This window comes from Palaemon carinicauda, chromosome 1, assembly GCF_036898095.1.
Source record: "Palaemon carinicauda isolate YSFRI2023 chromosome 1, ASM3689809v2, whole genome shotgun sequence".
NCBI lineage: Eukaryota > Metazoa > Arthropoda > Malacostraca > Decapoda > Palaemonidae > Palaemon > Palaemon carinicauda.
This window is the reverse complement of record NC_090725.1, coordinates 88,646,963-88,665,354: the sequence shown is the minus strand read 5'-3', so window position 1 is coordinate 88,665,354 and position 18,392 is coordinate 88,646,963. Positions and strand designations below refer to the sequence as shown.

The 18,392-nt window shown below is 35.7% G+C and overlaps 1 protein-coding gene across 3 annotated transcripts in view; it reads right to left on the bottom strand.

Annotated features, from left to right (window-relative positions):
* Positions 1 to 1,083: 1,083 nt before the first annotated feature.
* LOC137649700 (protein Aster-A-like) overlaps positions 1,084 to 18,392 on the bottom strand; it is a 135,669-nt gene continuing 118,360 nt past the window's right edge. For 2 of the 3 annotated variants that reach the window (XM_068382675.1, XM_068382665.1), the window contains 5 exons: positions 9,243 to 9,458; positions 5,557 to 5,983; positions 3,689 to 3,884; positions 3,212 to 3,317; positions 1,084 to 2,990 (listed from right to left, as the gene is read on the bottom strand). In XM_068382675.1, the coding sequence (XP_068238776.1) occupies positions 2,907 to 2,990; positions 3,212 to 3,317; positions 3,689 to 3,884; positions 5,557 to 5,983; positions 9,243 to 9,458 (1,029 nt within the window). In that variant the 3' untranslated portion in view covers positions 1,084 to 2,906. The remainder of the gene's footprint in view (positions 2,991 to 3,211; positions 3,318 to 3,688; positions 3,885 to 5,556; positions 5,984 to 9,242; positions 9,459 to 18,392) is intronic. The other variant, XM_068382671.1, reaches the window with a different exon arrangement.

Sequence of the window (18,392 nt, the reverse complement as noted above, 5' to 3'; positions counted from 1 at the left end):
TAACAAGTAACAGGTGAAGAAGTTATGATTATAAGCGTTCAATCAGATTTTAGTTTGCAACCTAACACAACGTATCCATGCACTGGCAATACGCTTCACCACCTGAACTCATGATATTCTAACATGCAGATTGAATTACATATGTTTAATCAATCACTCAATCTGAGCTTACTTTACTAATTTGGTGACCAAGTTTAACAAATACATTAGATCATGGTCAATTTTAAGATCACTAAACACGAAAGTAAATCTCGCCAATGAAAGCCTCAAATTCTGGGCAAAATCAGGACTTTTTTTTGTCCGTAAAAAAATTTATGCTTTCCGCACAAGCTTCATTCCATGAGTCGTAACTACTACTTTGAGAATTCTTATGGAAATTCAGATAAAAATTCACAATATTTTCCAGTACCAGGATACCAAATTTGAAATTAATTTAACCAAATGTGTATGTATGTATATATACAGTATATATATATATATATATATATATATATATATATATATATATATATATATACATATATATATATATATATATATATATATATATATATATATTTATATATATATACCAAAGTAAGTTTAAAATCAATGATAGTGATGAAAGGGGAATGTACAGAACAAAATCAATATATATATATATATATATATATATATATATATATATATATATATATATATATATATAATGTATATATATATATATATATATATGTATATATATATATATATATATACACATATAATGTATATAAAAGTATATGTATAAAACATATATATTATATAAAAACATATACAATAAATATAAGTACTGTATATATATATAAATAAATAAACATATATATATATACATATATATATATATATATATATATATATATATATATATATATATAATCAATACATACATTCATACATTTATATATAATACATATACAGTATATATATTTATACATACATTTATTTATATATTATCTATATATACATAAATTTATATATATATATATATATATATATATATATATATATATATATATACATATATATATATATATATACAGTATATGTATATATGTATATATATATGAGGATAGAATGGCCAGTTTAGGAATTAGAATAAAATAAACAATAAGTAAATTTTCTTAGAAGCACAAGTGGGATAAACAAGAATCGAGACAAATAATATTTAGAAAAAGTATTAAAAATGATAAATAATAAAACCCCACCCAGGAAAACAACCATTTGATGATCAAGCCTTGGTCTTGGTCCACAATGTATATGTAAAGAAAGATTATGTATTTAAAGTCACTAAATGGATCAATGCGTTTGTTACAGCAAGAACGAGTGGTAAGAAACCAGATATAGGCTCAGGCTATTCTTTGATCATGTGCACCAAAATGATGGAATAAAAATAATAGATATGTATATTTTAAATGGATATTTGTATCCAAATATGTATACATATACTGAACTAAAGTGCTTCCAGAACCTTGCTAAATTATTAAGGAATCTGATATCACTGTCACCAATAGTTATACATCAATTACATTTTCAGCAAATCGTCAAGATAATACAAAATAAAACTGAACAGAGGACTAAGAATTTTCATCCATCCTTTTGATGCACAGAACTGAATAGAAAACTGAATATATCCCCTTTTTTTACAATCTGCCATTGTAGTCCATCAGCTCCGTTGATCTAACAAGTAGGACACTGAAGACAAAGAGCAACTATATGCAAAAGGTTTTGTTCCAGAAGAGCCTTTAAAAGTCTCATCTCCTTTCTTACATATTTGCATTACTTGGGAAAGGTAGCAGACAGATAGTCTTGATTATGAACGTCTACCTTAGAAAGTCTCCGCCGGAAATAAAGCTTTCACATGTAATCCCAGGCCACTACTTTTAAAACCCTATTCAGCATTTCAAAAAGCAAGATGGTTTTAAAAAATGATGTCTATAATCACAACCTTATTTTTTGTAAATGTTCCTGCATAAGAGGAAAATAGTAATTAACTACAGCAATTCAAACCCAAATGGGTTTACTATAGGCTTTTCCATGATAAATGATTACCATATGACTCCCAACTTGGTTGAGAATCACTGACCTGGCGATGTCAAAGCCATATAACGGAATTTGGAACTATGCGTGCTGTTACTAAGGAATCTAGAGTACTTTAAAGGTCTAGGAATGTTTCTCAAGCTTCTATTTCAATAGATCAAACTTCTGATTGAACCTAGAGTATACCAAGAAGATAAATTTGATTAAGTTTTTCCTTAACATTGAAATTTATTAAAAAGACATCCCTGAATGTGTTTTTGAAACTTGGAGATGGTTCTTTTCCAATTCAAAAGTTTATTTGAGGAGAAGTGACTATGTCTTACCATTGTCCAAACTTGCAAGTTGTAATCATTCTCTTTACAACCATGGCACAGTAATTCTACTTAAATAACTGAGTTCTCATAAATGAATTGTGCAATTTATGAGGAAACATCATAAAAGCCTACTTTCATGATAAAGCTTCAAAATGTTGTCTGATGTAGAAAAGCTCAATAAATTTTAGAAGCAGACCTTTCACTTTTTTCTGTTTATTTAGTATCCTCTGTTGCCTTCCGTCTGAGAGTTTCTCAAGATTTATTGTTTTCTTACCGTAGAATTTTCTACTTAATTCATGTTTATCTACAAATATATTTAACAGATGTCCCCTGATCTTCCATGATACCAGTTCGCAATGGAAGTACAAGTTTCTGAGATCTTGCCCACTTAAAAACTGAATGTAGGAGTTTATCGACTTCTGAATCTATTAAGGCTTTACAATTATCTGCAGATTTTCAGCTTAACAGGAAACACTTCCTTTAAGAGTTTATGAAGCTGAGGGTTATGGATCAACAACCCTAGTACAGCTGCTGTTACGTGTTGTCAGGGATGCGTGCTGTGTTTACTGGAGGTTCCTTGTTGAACAGCACTACCAATGCTTCTAAGGATTGCCGGACCTGCAAGAGAACACCTGATTAAGATGGGAGGAAACCACGCTCATGCTATTTAATCCACAACATTCCAAAATATTACAGCACGACAAAAGAATAATTATCACATCAGAATGAAGAAGAATTTTAATGACAAAGTTTTGAGCTTCAAAAAATCTGTTGGATATCTCATGAGTTGAGTATCAAAGTACATAACCTAGAAGACGGCTTCTTCAGACGATACTTACCGTGGCAATATGCTTCAATTGTATACTTAGGGTCTTTTCTATTTCCGATGATGCTGCAGCATGTAATCGCTGTTGCATCTGAAGCACCTCCTCGTACATGCCATCACTGTAAAATTTGATCTTCATTAACGATTGTGTATTCCAGTTTTAAGTTACTAATTTATCACCCGTGATATCTTTGGCATTAAAACAAACATACTATTCTTTGCAATCTGTTTCTAAACAGAAAATATTTGTTGAACTCTAAAAAAAAGTTTATGGAATAAAATACCTGAAAGGTTTGTGAGCTAATATGAAAAATATTCATAACCAACTACTGGTCAAAAATAAAACATTGTTAATCTAATATAAGGAAATTAGCTTCTGATAAACACTAACCCCCCCCCTCTCTCTCTCTCTCTCTCTCTCTCTCTCTCTCTCTCTCTCTCTCTTAAAAACGCAATGATACAGATACAAAAAATTAAGATTTGCCCTTACTACTCGTCATACTTCTCAAGTCCCAGTTGCTGACTCAGGACATCGACTCTATGTAGCATGAAAGCAGCCGATGCAAACAGCATAAGAAGCAACATTGTAGAAATCAGGAGTAGGAGAGATGTTCTAGGTAACGCCCAAATCTCACGCATCCCATCTCCTATCAACCTCAAGGGGATACTGCCCATCCTACAGCAAGCTGGGAAGGGAATAAAGTTGCCGTGTAGTAAGTTTGTATTGAAACTGAAGATTTCAATGGTTATTGCTTTTATTTATAGATCTCCAAGATAGTGTTCTTAATCCTCATGACGTTTAAGAAATTAATATTACTCCCGATTTAATAATCCCTTTTCTTCTGAAACTATATAATTGTAAATGTAAGAAATGGCAGCTTTTGTCAGAGAATGTTGTTAACTTTTCGTACAGTGTGCTCAACAAGTTTGTGAGGATCTCTTCATATCTGATGACACCGAGAGCTAACAACACCATCCAGAACCTTAAAACTAATACTTTATATTGCTATAACAGTAATAAGGACATCAGCCCAACAGGTAACATACAATTTAGGGTGGAATTTCCCTCACAGGGTTCTAAAAGGTGTAGGTATGGACAAAACAGACAAATTCTTCCTTGGTTACTGTAATGAAAAAGAAAAGAAAAATAAGAATGGGATAATGGTATCAATGGGCCATTTTCCAAGGGGGATAAGATGTCTCGTATACCGCAATTATCAAATTATAGAAACCTCTTACATAAAAGGATGAGGATTCTGTATTAAACCATCATCCAGGTTTTGAATTGAGGCAATCATTTTGATTATCATCATTCTAGACAGTTGGGTTTGTATACAATATTCTGTATTTAGAGTATTAATTTTAATTTTTTAAAATGGAAAAAACCAAGACTCCAACTAGTTATTAAACTGGTGAAATGGAAGGACATTACATCCTTTATCACATTCTTCTGTTGTGAATATTGCGTTGCTGGTATAGCTGACATACTAAAAATTGTATTTAAAATATATACAAATTCATCTGAATATCCTTTAGAAAATGACAGTCAATAAGTAGTTAAAATTCTATGATGCTGTAATCTTATACATTCCGCTATAATTTTGAAAATTTTCGATTATAAATAGGGAAGCTTTTAAGTAGAGTTTGCCAACACCATTACAATCAACTATTTCCCTTAATATAGTTTACAGTGACCACTTGGTAAAAATGTTGAAAATCTTATATGTAGCCTAGGTCTCTTAAGCATTAGGATCTGTTTCTGAAAAATAGTTGCTGTACTTTCAATTACTTGAACGTATTTTGACAATAAAGATGTATACCCTGCAGAAAAAAATAATGTAAATAGTTCAAATTTTTCTAGTTGATAAAGTTTCAACAATAGTTATAACGTGAAATTTCTAATAGAAAATAATGGGCAACTAGGTGTGTTGACGTAGGCACGAGAAAGTGAGTGGGTGAAGCCCAAAATTTTTAACATGCTCCACCCACAAGCATCGTGACTGGCCGCCACCCTCCCATAGCTGTTTCATGTAAACATAATAATAATAATAATAATAATAATAATAATAATAAAACAGATTATTGGTAATTATGATACTTTGATAGTGACCCATGCAACTGGCGTGCGCAGCACATCTATGTATCGCTTGCCAGAACAAAAGAGCAATAAGATAATGTCTATTTGCGAGTGAAGCAAGTCATAACGGGAAAAAAGCTAATTTGAAATGGGGTCAATCATATGCTTGCGGGCAGGGCATGTAAAAGGTTTTGTGCTGCACCCAGTCGGGAAAAGTTACACATATCAATGATGGTTGGAATATAAACTATTCTTGACCTAAAGGAAGAAATCGAACTCACTTTTAATTAAAGTTCCTTCTGTCAACCATCCTAGTAAGCCTCTGTCTTCACTTCCAGAGGACTCCAAACTACTTTTCGTTGGTGTTAAACTATCTCTCCTCAGTGCTACCGTAGTTGGAACTACTTCGTTAATACTTGACAAGGCGATGGTGTTCGTACTACTGTTACTGGAGGCAATTATATTCGGACTGGTGAGTATTGTGGAAGTCATGGTGGCTGCAGCACTAATAGTGGTAAGGGAAGTTGTTGTAGCAGTTGTAGCAGAAGTATCTCTGGAAGTCCAAGGGGCAGCAGCTGAGCTGGCAACACCCGTGAGTGAAGTAATTGCAGCGCTTGCTAAGTAGCTACGACCACCGTCAGGTTGGTCTTCATCAGCAAAGCTCTCTCCACTTCCAGAACCCGAATCATCGCAATCATCCTCAACAGTCTGAGAGAAAGGGAAATATTATCGTTATTACAATGTTCAATATATTTGTTAATAAAACAAACTACTGTATATAGAAAATTCTAGCATTCTGTACAAAAAAAAAAAAAAACGAAGGCTATAGAAATTGAAAATACTAATGACAAGAATGCATAATAATGAATTAAATCTTTAGAGAGCTTTTAATCCTTTGAGAGAGTCAATACTGCTACTTACAATCCAGCTAATATCACTATAAATAATGATATTCATAGTAATCACTCTACTATAGATGTAAAGACTTGAGTAAGAATATTGGCTAAATCTTTCCATGCTTAGTAATGCTATGATGAACGTGAGACACTGCAAGGAGACGGAATGTGCAAACTCAACAGTGATTTCCATGGATGCTGGCCTACTTAGTGGCAGTGCACAATTAGACGGAAAGCTCGTGAAACGATAACAGGTACAAATCAAAGAGTGGAGGACTCAGGATCACCCATTGTATTTAACAAAACTTGAATACAGAGAAAAAATGGCCAAAATTCCACGGCACACTGCATTTCAGCCAATAGTTTATTATCTGGCTTTTGCAATGTGGCTTTTGCAAAGGTCTTGCATCATGTGATGACCTTCTTACAATTTCCATTGCTGTGGAGAGATCCCTTGATTGTGGCCAGGAAGTTCGTAAGATTAGCCTTGATTTCAGTATTGCCTTTGACCATGTTTATCATGAGGCCTTTGTTTTCAAACTCAAAAACTTTGGAGTAGGCGAGTTTTTTCGTAGCACCATTATTGAATATTTACTAAGAATATGATAGCTGTTTTTAGTCTATTACTTTCTCATTTTATATACACATATGTGGTTAGACCTATAAAACAAGCTCGTTGCATATGCAGATGATACTGCTCTCTTTGCATAAAATCAATCTCCTGAATGTAGATCTGGAGTTGTTGAATTCCTTAATAGAGATATAGCTAAAACTAGTGCATGGTGAGAATTATGGGTATGAACTTGAATCCCAACAAAACTTGTAAGTAGGTTGAGGGCAGTGGCTCCTCAACCTCCAGATCTCTGCATTGATAATGTTCCTTTAATTATATAAAACTCCTCTAAAATTTTAGGTGGGATTCTTGATTGCAAATTTACTTTAGAGAAACACACTTCGTCTGTTTCTTCTTCTCATTCAACCTTGTTTCGAGTATTGTTCTCCTGTCTGAAATTCAGCTACTGACTCTCATCTTAATATGATGGGCAAAACCTTGTGGTCTATTAACCTTCTTATTCCTGATCTTCACATTAATCTTTAGCACCATCGTTCAGTTAGTTCTTTATACATGTTGCATATAATTTTTCATAATTCTGATCATTCTTTGCCTTCTGATCTTTCCCGCCTGTACTATCCTGTGCAGTTATTTGCACTGTAACAATCTTGCCTTCCCATTATAGGGCTTAATATTACACAGCATTATAGAAGTGTTATTCCAGCTATGACCAGATTGTGGAATGATTTTGCTAATCAGGCAGTTGAATCGGTGGAACTTAAAAAGTTCAACTTGCAGTGAATGTTTTTATATTGAAAAGGCTGACATGAGTCTGTCTTCATAGTTTATATATCACACAGGCTATATATGTTAGCACTGTTACTGATCTTATGATATTTTATATTTTTTATTCATTGCTTCACATAGACATTTTATCCATTTCCTTCCCTTATTGGAGTATTTTTCCCAGTTGGAGCCCCAGGGCTCATGGGATTCAGCTTTTCCAACTAGGATTGTAGGTTAGCTAATAATAATAATAATAATAATAATAATAATAATAATAATAATAATAATAATAATAATAATAATGGGGCTTCCGGGAATATACAGTAATGTAAACCAAACATAAAAAAAGCTCCACGAAAGAAACCTCTTGAGATAAATATTAATTTCTCGTTTTTTTTTTTTTTTTTTTTTTTTTTTTAATATTTACAGGAATGTTCGTTCATTATAACAAAATCATTCTTTAAAGATATGCCTGGGATTTGAAACTTGTTAAAATTTCAACATTCCGATAACAATACTCAATGCAACGAAAAATAACCGAGAAGGGAGGGCACATGGTTTGAAACGGATTTCCCACTGTTGCCATGTTTCCACTTATCACACTCTTGCTCTCCAACTCTTCCCCATTACTCTCGGTCTGTTCCTTTCTTTCTTTCTCTCCCTGTTTCTATATAAACTTGAGTATCTCCAAAATTATTTCTCTTTCCATCTCTCTTTTTGCCATTTTTTCCAAGACTTTACTGTTCATGTTCTAGATAGACACCTTAGCTTGGCTATAAATGTGGCCAAACAGGGAGCTTTAAACAAAGGAACGGTTCATTGCGAGGGTAAAGGCAACGTTTTTGGCATATGAGCACCAGAGGACCGCCCATATATGACATGTTTAGGAAGTTTTTTTTTTTTTTTTTTTTTTCCAGAAAACCCGCCTAGAATTTTACTTCAATGGTGGTATGGAAGAAGAGTTGGGATAATTTGGTATACAATTTCTCAAGTTTGGAAATACCATATATATATATATATATATATATATATATATATATATATATATATATATATATATATATATATATATATATATATATAGATAGATAGATAGAGAGAGAGAGAGAGAGAGAGAGAGAGAGAGAGAGAGAGAGAGAGAGAGAGAGAGAGAGAGAGAGAAGCTGGTGATCTGTAAAGCTACGGCAGTGAGGGAATCCGTTTAAAACCAGGTGTCCTTCCCTATCGGACTTTTCTTACTGCGTTGAGGATAACAGCTACGGGTTGCTATTAGGCCTAAGACTTCAGAAAGTAGTTTTCCTCTGATTTCATGTATCAATATAGTTATTATTCATTAAAAATCCCTGTTTGTGGTTTTGTTTTGAAACTCCTGGGTTTTTTTTTTTTAACTGGATAGCAAATCAAGAAGCATTTTGAAGAGCTCAATTTTTATATTGGGGCGTCTATGATGCATTTCCCACGAAATCTGCGTTTTTTCCACCAATTTGCTTAAGTTTTGTAAATTAATTTCATACACAGTTCCTCAGAGATGAGACATAGTACAGTATCATAATTTTCGACCTTTTTAAAATTGATAGTCGACATGTCAATCCCTTTTTACAGCATAGCAGCTTTGCCACGACTTAAAAACTATCGAGTTACATTATGAAATAATGAGAAGACCATTCAATAAAAAATTAAGAAAACCAGAAAGGCAATCTAATTTTCTATTTTGACAAAGACTTCAACTCACCAATGGAACTCCTGAAGCTGGTTCGCTATCGCTGTCCTGTATCATCTGCGCCTTCTTCCACAGGTGGGTCATGAGTTTGTAGGTGGAATCCCTTGAAAGAAGGGAACCAAAGACGTAGCTCTTTCCATCGATCGTTTGGAGACCAACTGCATTTGGAATTATCTTGGCTGTCCTTTCCTTCTGTACGCTTGCAACTTGACTGATTGGAATCAGTAACTGAAATGAAAATGAGGAAGAAGTATAAATATTAAGCATATGAAAGTAGATGGTTATTAAGCCCCGTCCACACGAGAGATAAATACACGGCCGCCGCTCACCTGTCCGTAATTTTCTCGCTTTTACACAAGCGTTACCAGATCCAATAGTCCAAGGAAAGTAGTGGCCATACAATTTTTCATGGGTGAATAGTTCCTTAAAGCAGGTGATTGCATAATGCGTTTCCAGAACTAATCATAATGTAGATTTGTAAGTAAAAAAAAATATTGACAATGAAAGTTAAAATATACGCCACTTCATAAGGAAGCAAATATTTAGGCAAAATAAAAATATGCATGAAAAAATTTATTTATGACCATATGTATCTAATTTCCTATACATTTGTATACAGTTATTTTATTACCTAGTTTATTGATATAGTGTAAGTGGTAAAACGTAAAGCCCTTGGAAATAAATATGCATTAATACTATACAAAATGAAAAATGAATAGCAACTCTTTACGCTGTTTCTCAAGAATAGTAGTAAATGACACGATCCAAGATGTTGGTGAGCTGTGCTTCATAAATAATTCACTTCTTATCAGCCAATATGTCGTACTCCTACACAAATCTGTTACTACCGAGTCCCAACACCCGTGTTTCTTGTTGTAACAACACGAAACCCGACTACTATATTTGGTCTGCACGTTTGGAAAGTGCTGGAGTGAATGTCCTTTAATCTTGCCAGAATTCATACAAACTTCTCTTGAAAACGATGCTGATACTACAATGATCGTATGATAATGTGTCGTATTTGTTAATGAAATCTGATGTCGGTACGATCATAATAATTTACGAAACCTTATCATAGCATACTTCGATTCCTTATGTAGTAATCACAGTTTATCTTTAGGGCTGCACTGTATGGAAACAAATTATCCAGTAAATAATTGCACTCAGGACAAATACTGTACTTCACAATGTCTTTAATGGTCATAAGGTTTTTCCTTCAACTTTTTTTCGGTATAAAATTCATGAAGACTTCATTCTCAATTTATGATGTAACACGACTTCATCTCTCTCAAAATGTCTCTCGATAAGCCTCTCAAAAATGAAATCAATAAATTCACACAAGAACATATGCTTCCAGTAGCCGCATACTTTAAATACTCAGCCTAAGTAACATATCATTCAAGCACGCTAAAGAAAGCAAAGTTCGGCAATAAAAACACATTGCTGACAATCGCTAAACCATGACCAAGGCAATACCTCTGGTCTTAACTAGGCGTTTGTAGCAATGAGTTATTTACAGACGGCTTTGAAAAGAGAAAATTGAGAATTCATGAAGACGCCAAAACATGTTTGAGTGCAGTTAAGAAAACAGTAATCAAAGTTATGGGAACAAAAGTTTGCATGACTAGATCTCATATTTTTTATGGATAGCTCGATTTTATAGTTAATCCAGGCATCGTCAGATTTAGTCATGACTGCTAATTTTTACCGCAAACCATTCAATACGATATTTCTTAATCAAGAAACACATGAACCATTAAATTGATTCTACAGGATCATAGATCATTTATTTCGTCGGGATTTGGAATTACATTTAACCAGCAAACCCCTATTTTGTTCCAATTTCGAATAGCTAATTTTGAAGTAGCAGAAATAATTCAGTATATGATTAGGATAAGACTAACAAAAAATAAGAGTTATAGGAGTTATAACATAAACTCTATAATGAAAGTGGATTTAAAGAGGGGAAATATGGAGAGGTTTCAGTTAGATTCAAATCAGAATATGAGTTCTTGAAAAGGAAATAGAGAGGAGCAAATATAAAAAAATAACAAGAAATTAAAAAAAACACAGAAAAGGAAGATACCTTGTTATTTGAGGCTTTACAGGACTAAAAAATAAAAATCAACTTTATTAGTAAATGTATAATAAATGAAACATCTAAAATTCAAAAGCAAACCAGATGACTTTCAACAATCGATTCCAAATTAGAGAATTGCCCTAAAACGAGAAACACGGATATAGGACCCAATATTTCATGACTGGTTGGGAAACCATTGGGTACTACCACCAGGACAATGGCCTACAATGCAATACATGCATACACACCTCTCCTACCCCACCCACACCCTTAGGTACTGTCACCGGGACAATGGCCTACAATGCAATACATGCATACACACCTCGCTTACCCCACCCACACCCTTAGGTACTGTCACCAGGACATTGGCCTACAATGCAATACATGCATACACACCTCGCTTACCCCACCCACACCCTTAGGTACTGTCACCGGGACAATGGCCTACAATGCAATACATGCATACACACCTCGCTTACCCCACCCACACCCTTAGGTACTGTCACCAGGACATTGGCCTACAATGCAATACATGCATACACACCTCGCTTACCCCACCCACACCCTTAGGTACTGTCACCGGGACAATGGCCTACAATGCAATACATGCATACACACCTCTCTTACCCCACCCACACCCTTAGGTACTGTCACCAGGACAATGGCCTACAATGCAATACATGCATACACACCTCGCTTACCCCACCCACACCCTTAGGTACTGTCACCGGGACAATGGCCTACAATGCAATACATGCATACACACCTCTCTTACCCCACCCACACCCTTAGGTACTGTCACCAGGACAATGGCCTACAATGCAATACATGCATACACACCTCGCTTACCCCACCCACACCCTTAGGTACTGTCACCGGGACAATGGCCTACAATGCAATACATGCATACACACCTCTCTTACCCCACCCACACCCTTAGGTACTGTCACCAGGACAATGGCCTACAATGCAATACATGCATACACACCTCGCTTACCCCACCCACACCCTTAGGTACTGTCACCGGGACAATGGCCTACAATGCAATACATGCATACACACCTCTCTTACCCCACCCACACCCTTAGGTACTGTCACCAGGACAATGGCCTACAATGCAATACATGCATACACACCTCGCTTACCCCACCCACACCCTTAGGTACTGTCACCGGGACAATGGCCTACAATGCAATACATGCATACACACCTCTCTTACCCCACCCACACCCTTAGGTACTGTCACCGGGACAATGGCCTACAATGCAATACATGCATACACACCTCTCTTACCCCACCCACACCCTTAGGTACTGTCACCGGGACAATGGCCTACAATGCAATACATACATACACACCTCTCTTACCCCACCCACAACCACACCCTTAGGTACTGTCACCAGGACAATGGCCTACAATGCAACACATGCATACACACCTCTCTTACCCCACCCACAACCACACCCTTAGGTACTGTCACCAGGACAATGGCCTACAATGCAACACATGCATACACACCTCTCTTACCCCACCCACACCCTTAGGTACTGTCACCAGGACAATGGCCTACAATGCAACACATGCATACACACCTCTCTTACCCCACCCACAACCACACCCTTAGGTACTGTCACCAGGACAATGGCCTACAATGCAACACATGCATACACACCTCTCTTACCCCACCCACAACCACACCCTTAGGTACTGTCACCAGGACAATGGCCTACAATGCAACACATGCATACACACCTCTCTTACCCCACCCACACCCTTAGGTACTGTCACCAGGACAATGGCCTACAATGCAACACATGCATACACACCTCTCTTACCCCACCCACAACCACACCCTTAGGTACTGTCACCGGGACAATGGCCTACAATGCAATACATGCATACACACCTCTCTTACCCCACCCACACCCTTAGGTACTGTCACCAGGACAATGGCCTACAATGCAACACATGCATACACACCTCTCTTACCCCACCCACAACCACACCCTTAGGTACTGTCACCAGGACAATGGCCTACAATGCAACACATGCATACACACCTCTCTTACCCCACCCACAACCACACCCTTAGGTACTGTCACCAGGACAATGGCCTACAATGCAACACATGCATACATAATTCTCCCCCCCCCCCACACACAAACCAACAAACACACACACACACACACACACACACACACATATATATATATATATATATATATATATATATATATATATATACACATATATACATAATGCACTCTGTAATATCACGAATTCTTATAAAATGTATATGTTTGTCTTTTACATATCAATATAAAGGAGTGGTGAAACAGCCACACAAAAACTACTAATGCTCCATCAGTGTCCCAAGGTCAGAGAGAGAGAGAGAGAGAGAGAGAGAGAGAGAGAGAGAGAGAGAGAGAGTGATCGATACACCACACAGCGAACGTTGTTCCAGTAGCAGTCACAGCTACTGTATATACTTCCAGAAAGTTGGGTGTGGGTGTTTGTTTAACAATATACGTACCTTCCAGGTCCACAGAGCCACACGTGAAATTATCGCTTGGCTACTGCCCAATTCTACATGCTTATCTTTGTTGCAGCTCTTGAATCAACTCAACCTTCAATATAAGCTTATAAACGTGGATCTAAGCATAACTATTCAAAATAATTGAAGATGCTTTTCATGTACCACATAAACCTAGATTTACGACTGGGGTCAAAAACATTAAAAAATCACTTGAAACGTGGACCCTAGGTTTAGGCCTATGGAAGGTCCAAAACACGTGGAGCTTAGCTATCCCATACATATACACATGACTCATGTCTGTTCCCAAGATATAAAACCCACGTGGAAGTCACCGAGTGACACAATGTCTGACTCAAAATTGGTGAACACAGGATATGACAAAACCAGTGAGTGACAGCCTCTGTGCCATGCAAACTACTGTTCTGTTTCCTTTTGCACACACACACAAACGACCAGGAACGTGTCTAGTGGTGTATAAAATCAAATTGACTTGCATTGTAGGTATTATACTGACTTAACCAAAATGCCATAATTTTTGCTGTTCACTTTCTTTACTTTTTATATAACTAGTATCACCCATATGAGAAGTATTAGTTATGGGTTTAATCTCAAATATCTTATATATGGTCCAGTGACTGTCAACCTCACCTCACCAGCAATAGATGCGAAATAGAACCTGGTGGGGAGTAGAGGGTAGAATTTATTTTACAATGTTTTGGTTGATTCAAACAGTGAATTTAGAACTAAACTATACACACTGACACACATGCATAAACAGAAAAAAAATGCAGACGTTTCTAGTTCACTGCAGGAACAAGGCCTCAGTCATGTCTGGAGTTTGACCAGTTTTCATCACCACGCTGGCCAGTGCGGAATGGTGATGGTGGGAGACTTTTGTCTGATCGCTGACAACACACCAACCTAGTAAGGATGTCTCTGACAAGTATAGCTTTGCTGATCATGGCGATACAAGAACCCTTTCACCAAACTAATGTATCCCCACATTAACGCTTAGAAAAATGCTAATTATCCCACTGAAAAATACCTGAGCAGGAAAACAAGTAATAATAAGAGAATAATTCATTGAGCAACTCTAGGCAATTACAATGAGAAATTAATTTGGATAACGCAAAATTGCCAAGAAAGCCAGTTCATTAAAATGACTTATGGGGATATAGTTAGACCAAAGAAAAGAGAGCTTGTGCAATTTCTCAAGAGTAAAGGGAGGGAACTAAACTATGGCAAATGACAATGAAGAAAGAAAGGGGGATGTGATAATTATAAATGAGAAATGAAAGAGTAAGCCAACTTGCAATTAGTTTTCAAGTCAGGCAAAGGTCGAATTAAAAGTAAAAATGTAATCAGAATCACAAGCAGCATAAAGAAAGTGAAATCAAAAGAAGAAGACAGATGTGAACACTTTACGAATTTAAAAATTATTGTTACATTGAACATACTCACATAAGGTTATTCAAGAAAACATATCAATGTGAATTGAACATTTAAAATATATGAATGCAATTATACAAGTGATAGACAATAATTCATTAAATCCATATCACAACTGCAAATTCTTCCCGTTGATAAGTTGAGTATGGTTCCTATTGTTTTATTCCCCATTTCACTTACGGATTTACGTAGGAAACGGGATTAAATTGTGTTAGAGGAGACCGAACGACTTTTTTTTCCTCGATTTGCAGGGGGCGAAAGGGGGGGGGGGGGGGTTGGAGGGGGGGGAGGTTGGGGGGGGGGGAGGGAAGGAACGTAAGGTTCCCAGGGCTATAGTTTTGGAAGCCTTCCACAACGCCTTAAAGGAGAAGCTACACAACACCTTAGAAAATCAGGTCCCAATATCAGCGGAATCTAGCCTTGGAATTCCGTCAGAATCTGAACTCATTTGCTTAATCAAAAAGTAATTAATATGAATTAAATTAAGAATATGAATGAAATACGTGAATAAAAAATAAAAGCAAAACAACAAACTATAATTTTGGTTTATGGAATAACTTGTAAACTGCCCATTCCACTTGACTCATCGTACATCTATCGAAAAGATAATTGAAACTACAACATGGCTCTCCTGTTTACATGGCCTGCAACTACAGTACTTCTGAGCTGGTGTTTCTCCTAAATACCAGTGAACTTCTCTCTTCAAGAGAACAATATATCATTACCTCATGGATAGAGTTCCGTCATTTTATTATAATAGTCTCTCACTTTTTCTTCTTCTGTGATGCAATACACAAGATAACTAGAGAGGTACCTAGTAGAGCGCAGACCTCCGCCAGGGCAGCTTATTTCTCGACCTTTTGGACTGATTTTGGACTTTTGCTCGTCCGTGACCTTGACCTTTGACCTTCCGAAATTTAATAATTTCCAACTCTTTACATAAGTTTAAAATCCCAGCAAGTTTCATTAATTTACGATTAAAATTGTGGCCGTATGGTTGATGGCCGAAATTTGACCTTTTGCTTAACCTTGACCTTGGATCCAACCTTAACCTTAATATGTATTAATTAGCGTGGATTTTCATACACTCAAATATGAACCAAGTTTGAAGTCTTTGTGACAACGATGTCCAAACTTATGGCTGATTACGTGAATTGGACATTTTGCTTAACAGTGACCTTGATCTTTGACCCTGACCTTCAAAAATTTAATAATTTCCAGCTTTGTACATAAGTTAATCCCTGCAATTTCATTAATCTACGATTAAAATTGTGGCCAGGAAGCTATTCCCAAACAAACATACACATACAAAAACAAACACACAAACAGGGGTAAAACATAACCTCCTTCCAACTTCGTTGGCGGAGGTAGAAAGAACTAATGTCATTTAACAATACATGCATTTCAGTCATATCTTATTTTCTCATTCTGTTATATAATTGAAGCAGTCAATTATATTTCTAGTGTTAACAATAATCGGTGACACTAGTATTTCGAAATTTCCATAGGAAATATTTGTATTCTACATATATGTGAACCTAAACTATTTCGTCTAACTCCAGTTGTCTACATGTGAATAGTTAACGCTGACAGACACTTATTTTCACAAATAAAACGAAAAGTCATCTGTTTTCACAAATACTGGTGGAGAGTAATTAAATTTTACGAATATATACGAAATGTCATTTACTATAATTAATGCAGGCAGACATTCATTTACTTTTACAAATAATTGCCAAATTTTCGCATTCTCGCAAACTGAATAACCTTTATTTAAAAAAAAAACTGGCAAACAATAATTCTCGTTTATAAATACTAGCGAACAGTCAGGTATTCTCCTTAAGACAGTTGAAAGTGAATTTGTTTCTCAAATACTGATGAATAATATATCCATTTATACAAATAATTATGAATACTAAATCTATGTACCCAAATACTGAACGATTAATTTTTAACCAATCTTGGCAAACAACTCGTATAGCTAAAAGGAAAATTACTGGTAAATAAAACTGCTTACCTTCACAGATGCTGTCAAACCAACAGCTTACTTAGCAAATACCCATGGAATAATTATTTCTAACAAGTACCAGAGAAGATAGGCTAACAAACGTCTGGTTTATTACCACAAATACAAGGCTTCAATGCCCTTGTAAATACTTAAATTCTAACCAAAAATATTCTATTTTAGAAAAGCCCTCGATTATATTCGTAAAAACTGGTTTATTACGCCACGTTCAAATTCCCAAATGAATTTAAACATTCCTTTTACTTTCATAAAATTTAGTGATTAGCTCACAACGCTTATACAATTGGCTTCATTAATTCCGGGACACTTCACATAAGGTATGGAGACGTCTGACAGCTGCCTGTAAAACAAAACTATCCATGCTTGTAAATACATGACTAAAAGCATTTTTATTAGTTTTACGTAGTACTATTAATCAAATGGCAATATTGTTCTATACACCACTTCGTAAAATTAAAAAAAAATATTTTGACCACGTGTTTACGAGCTCAGCTAGTATTGTTGTACAAGAAACGTTGCTAACAGTTTCGCTTTTACTAAACACAACGTTACTTGCTACAGTATACAGCTGTCAGACGTCTCTTTAGCTTCCCGTGAAGTGTACCGTAACTAATAAAGCCAACTGTACAAAACTCAATTTACAAATGCTGGGATGAAAATAAGCGTTAAATTTTACAAATGCTGGTGTACAGTGGGTAAATTGAATAAATACTTTCACAAATACTGATACAAGGAATAGCATAATTAAGAAAAATAGTAGCATGGAATCCCTTTACTTTCAGAGATGCAGAAACAAATAACGTTAATTTTCACTAATATTGTGGACCATATACTGCCATGCAACTCTAAATTTGATTTTACACAAACATGCATAAAATTCTACGTTTAGTTATAAACACTGGCGAACAGCTAATCTTTATTTCCACGGGTGAAGTATCTATTTGAAATCAATACAACAACAAACACCACACCCTCCTCCTAAAGAAAATGGATCTCCGATGAAAGTCGTATCAAGTTATCGATCTCTCGAAAGGAGGTTTATCAACTGGATCCTCCCTCTGCAATTAGTAA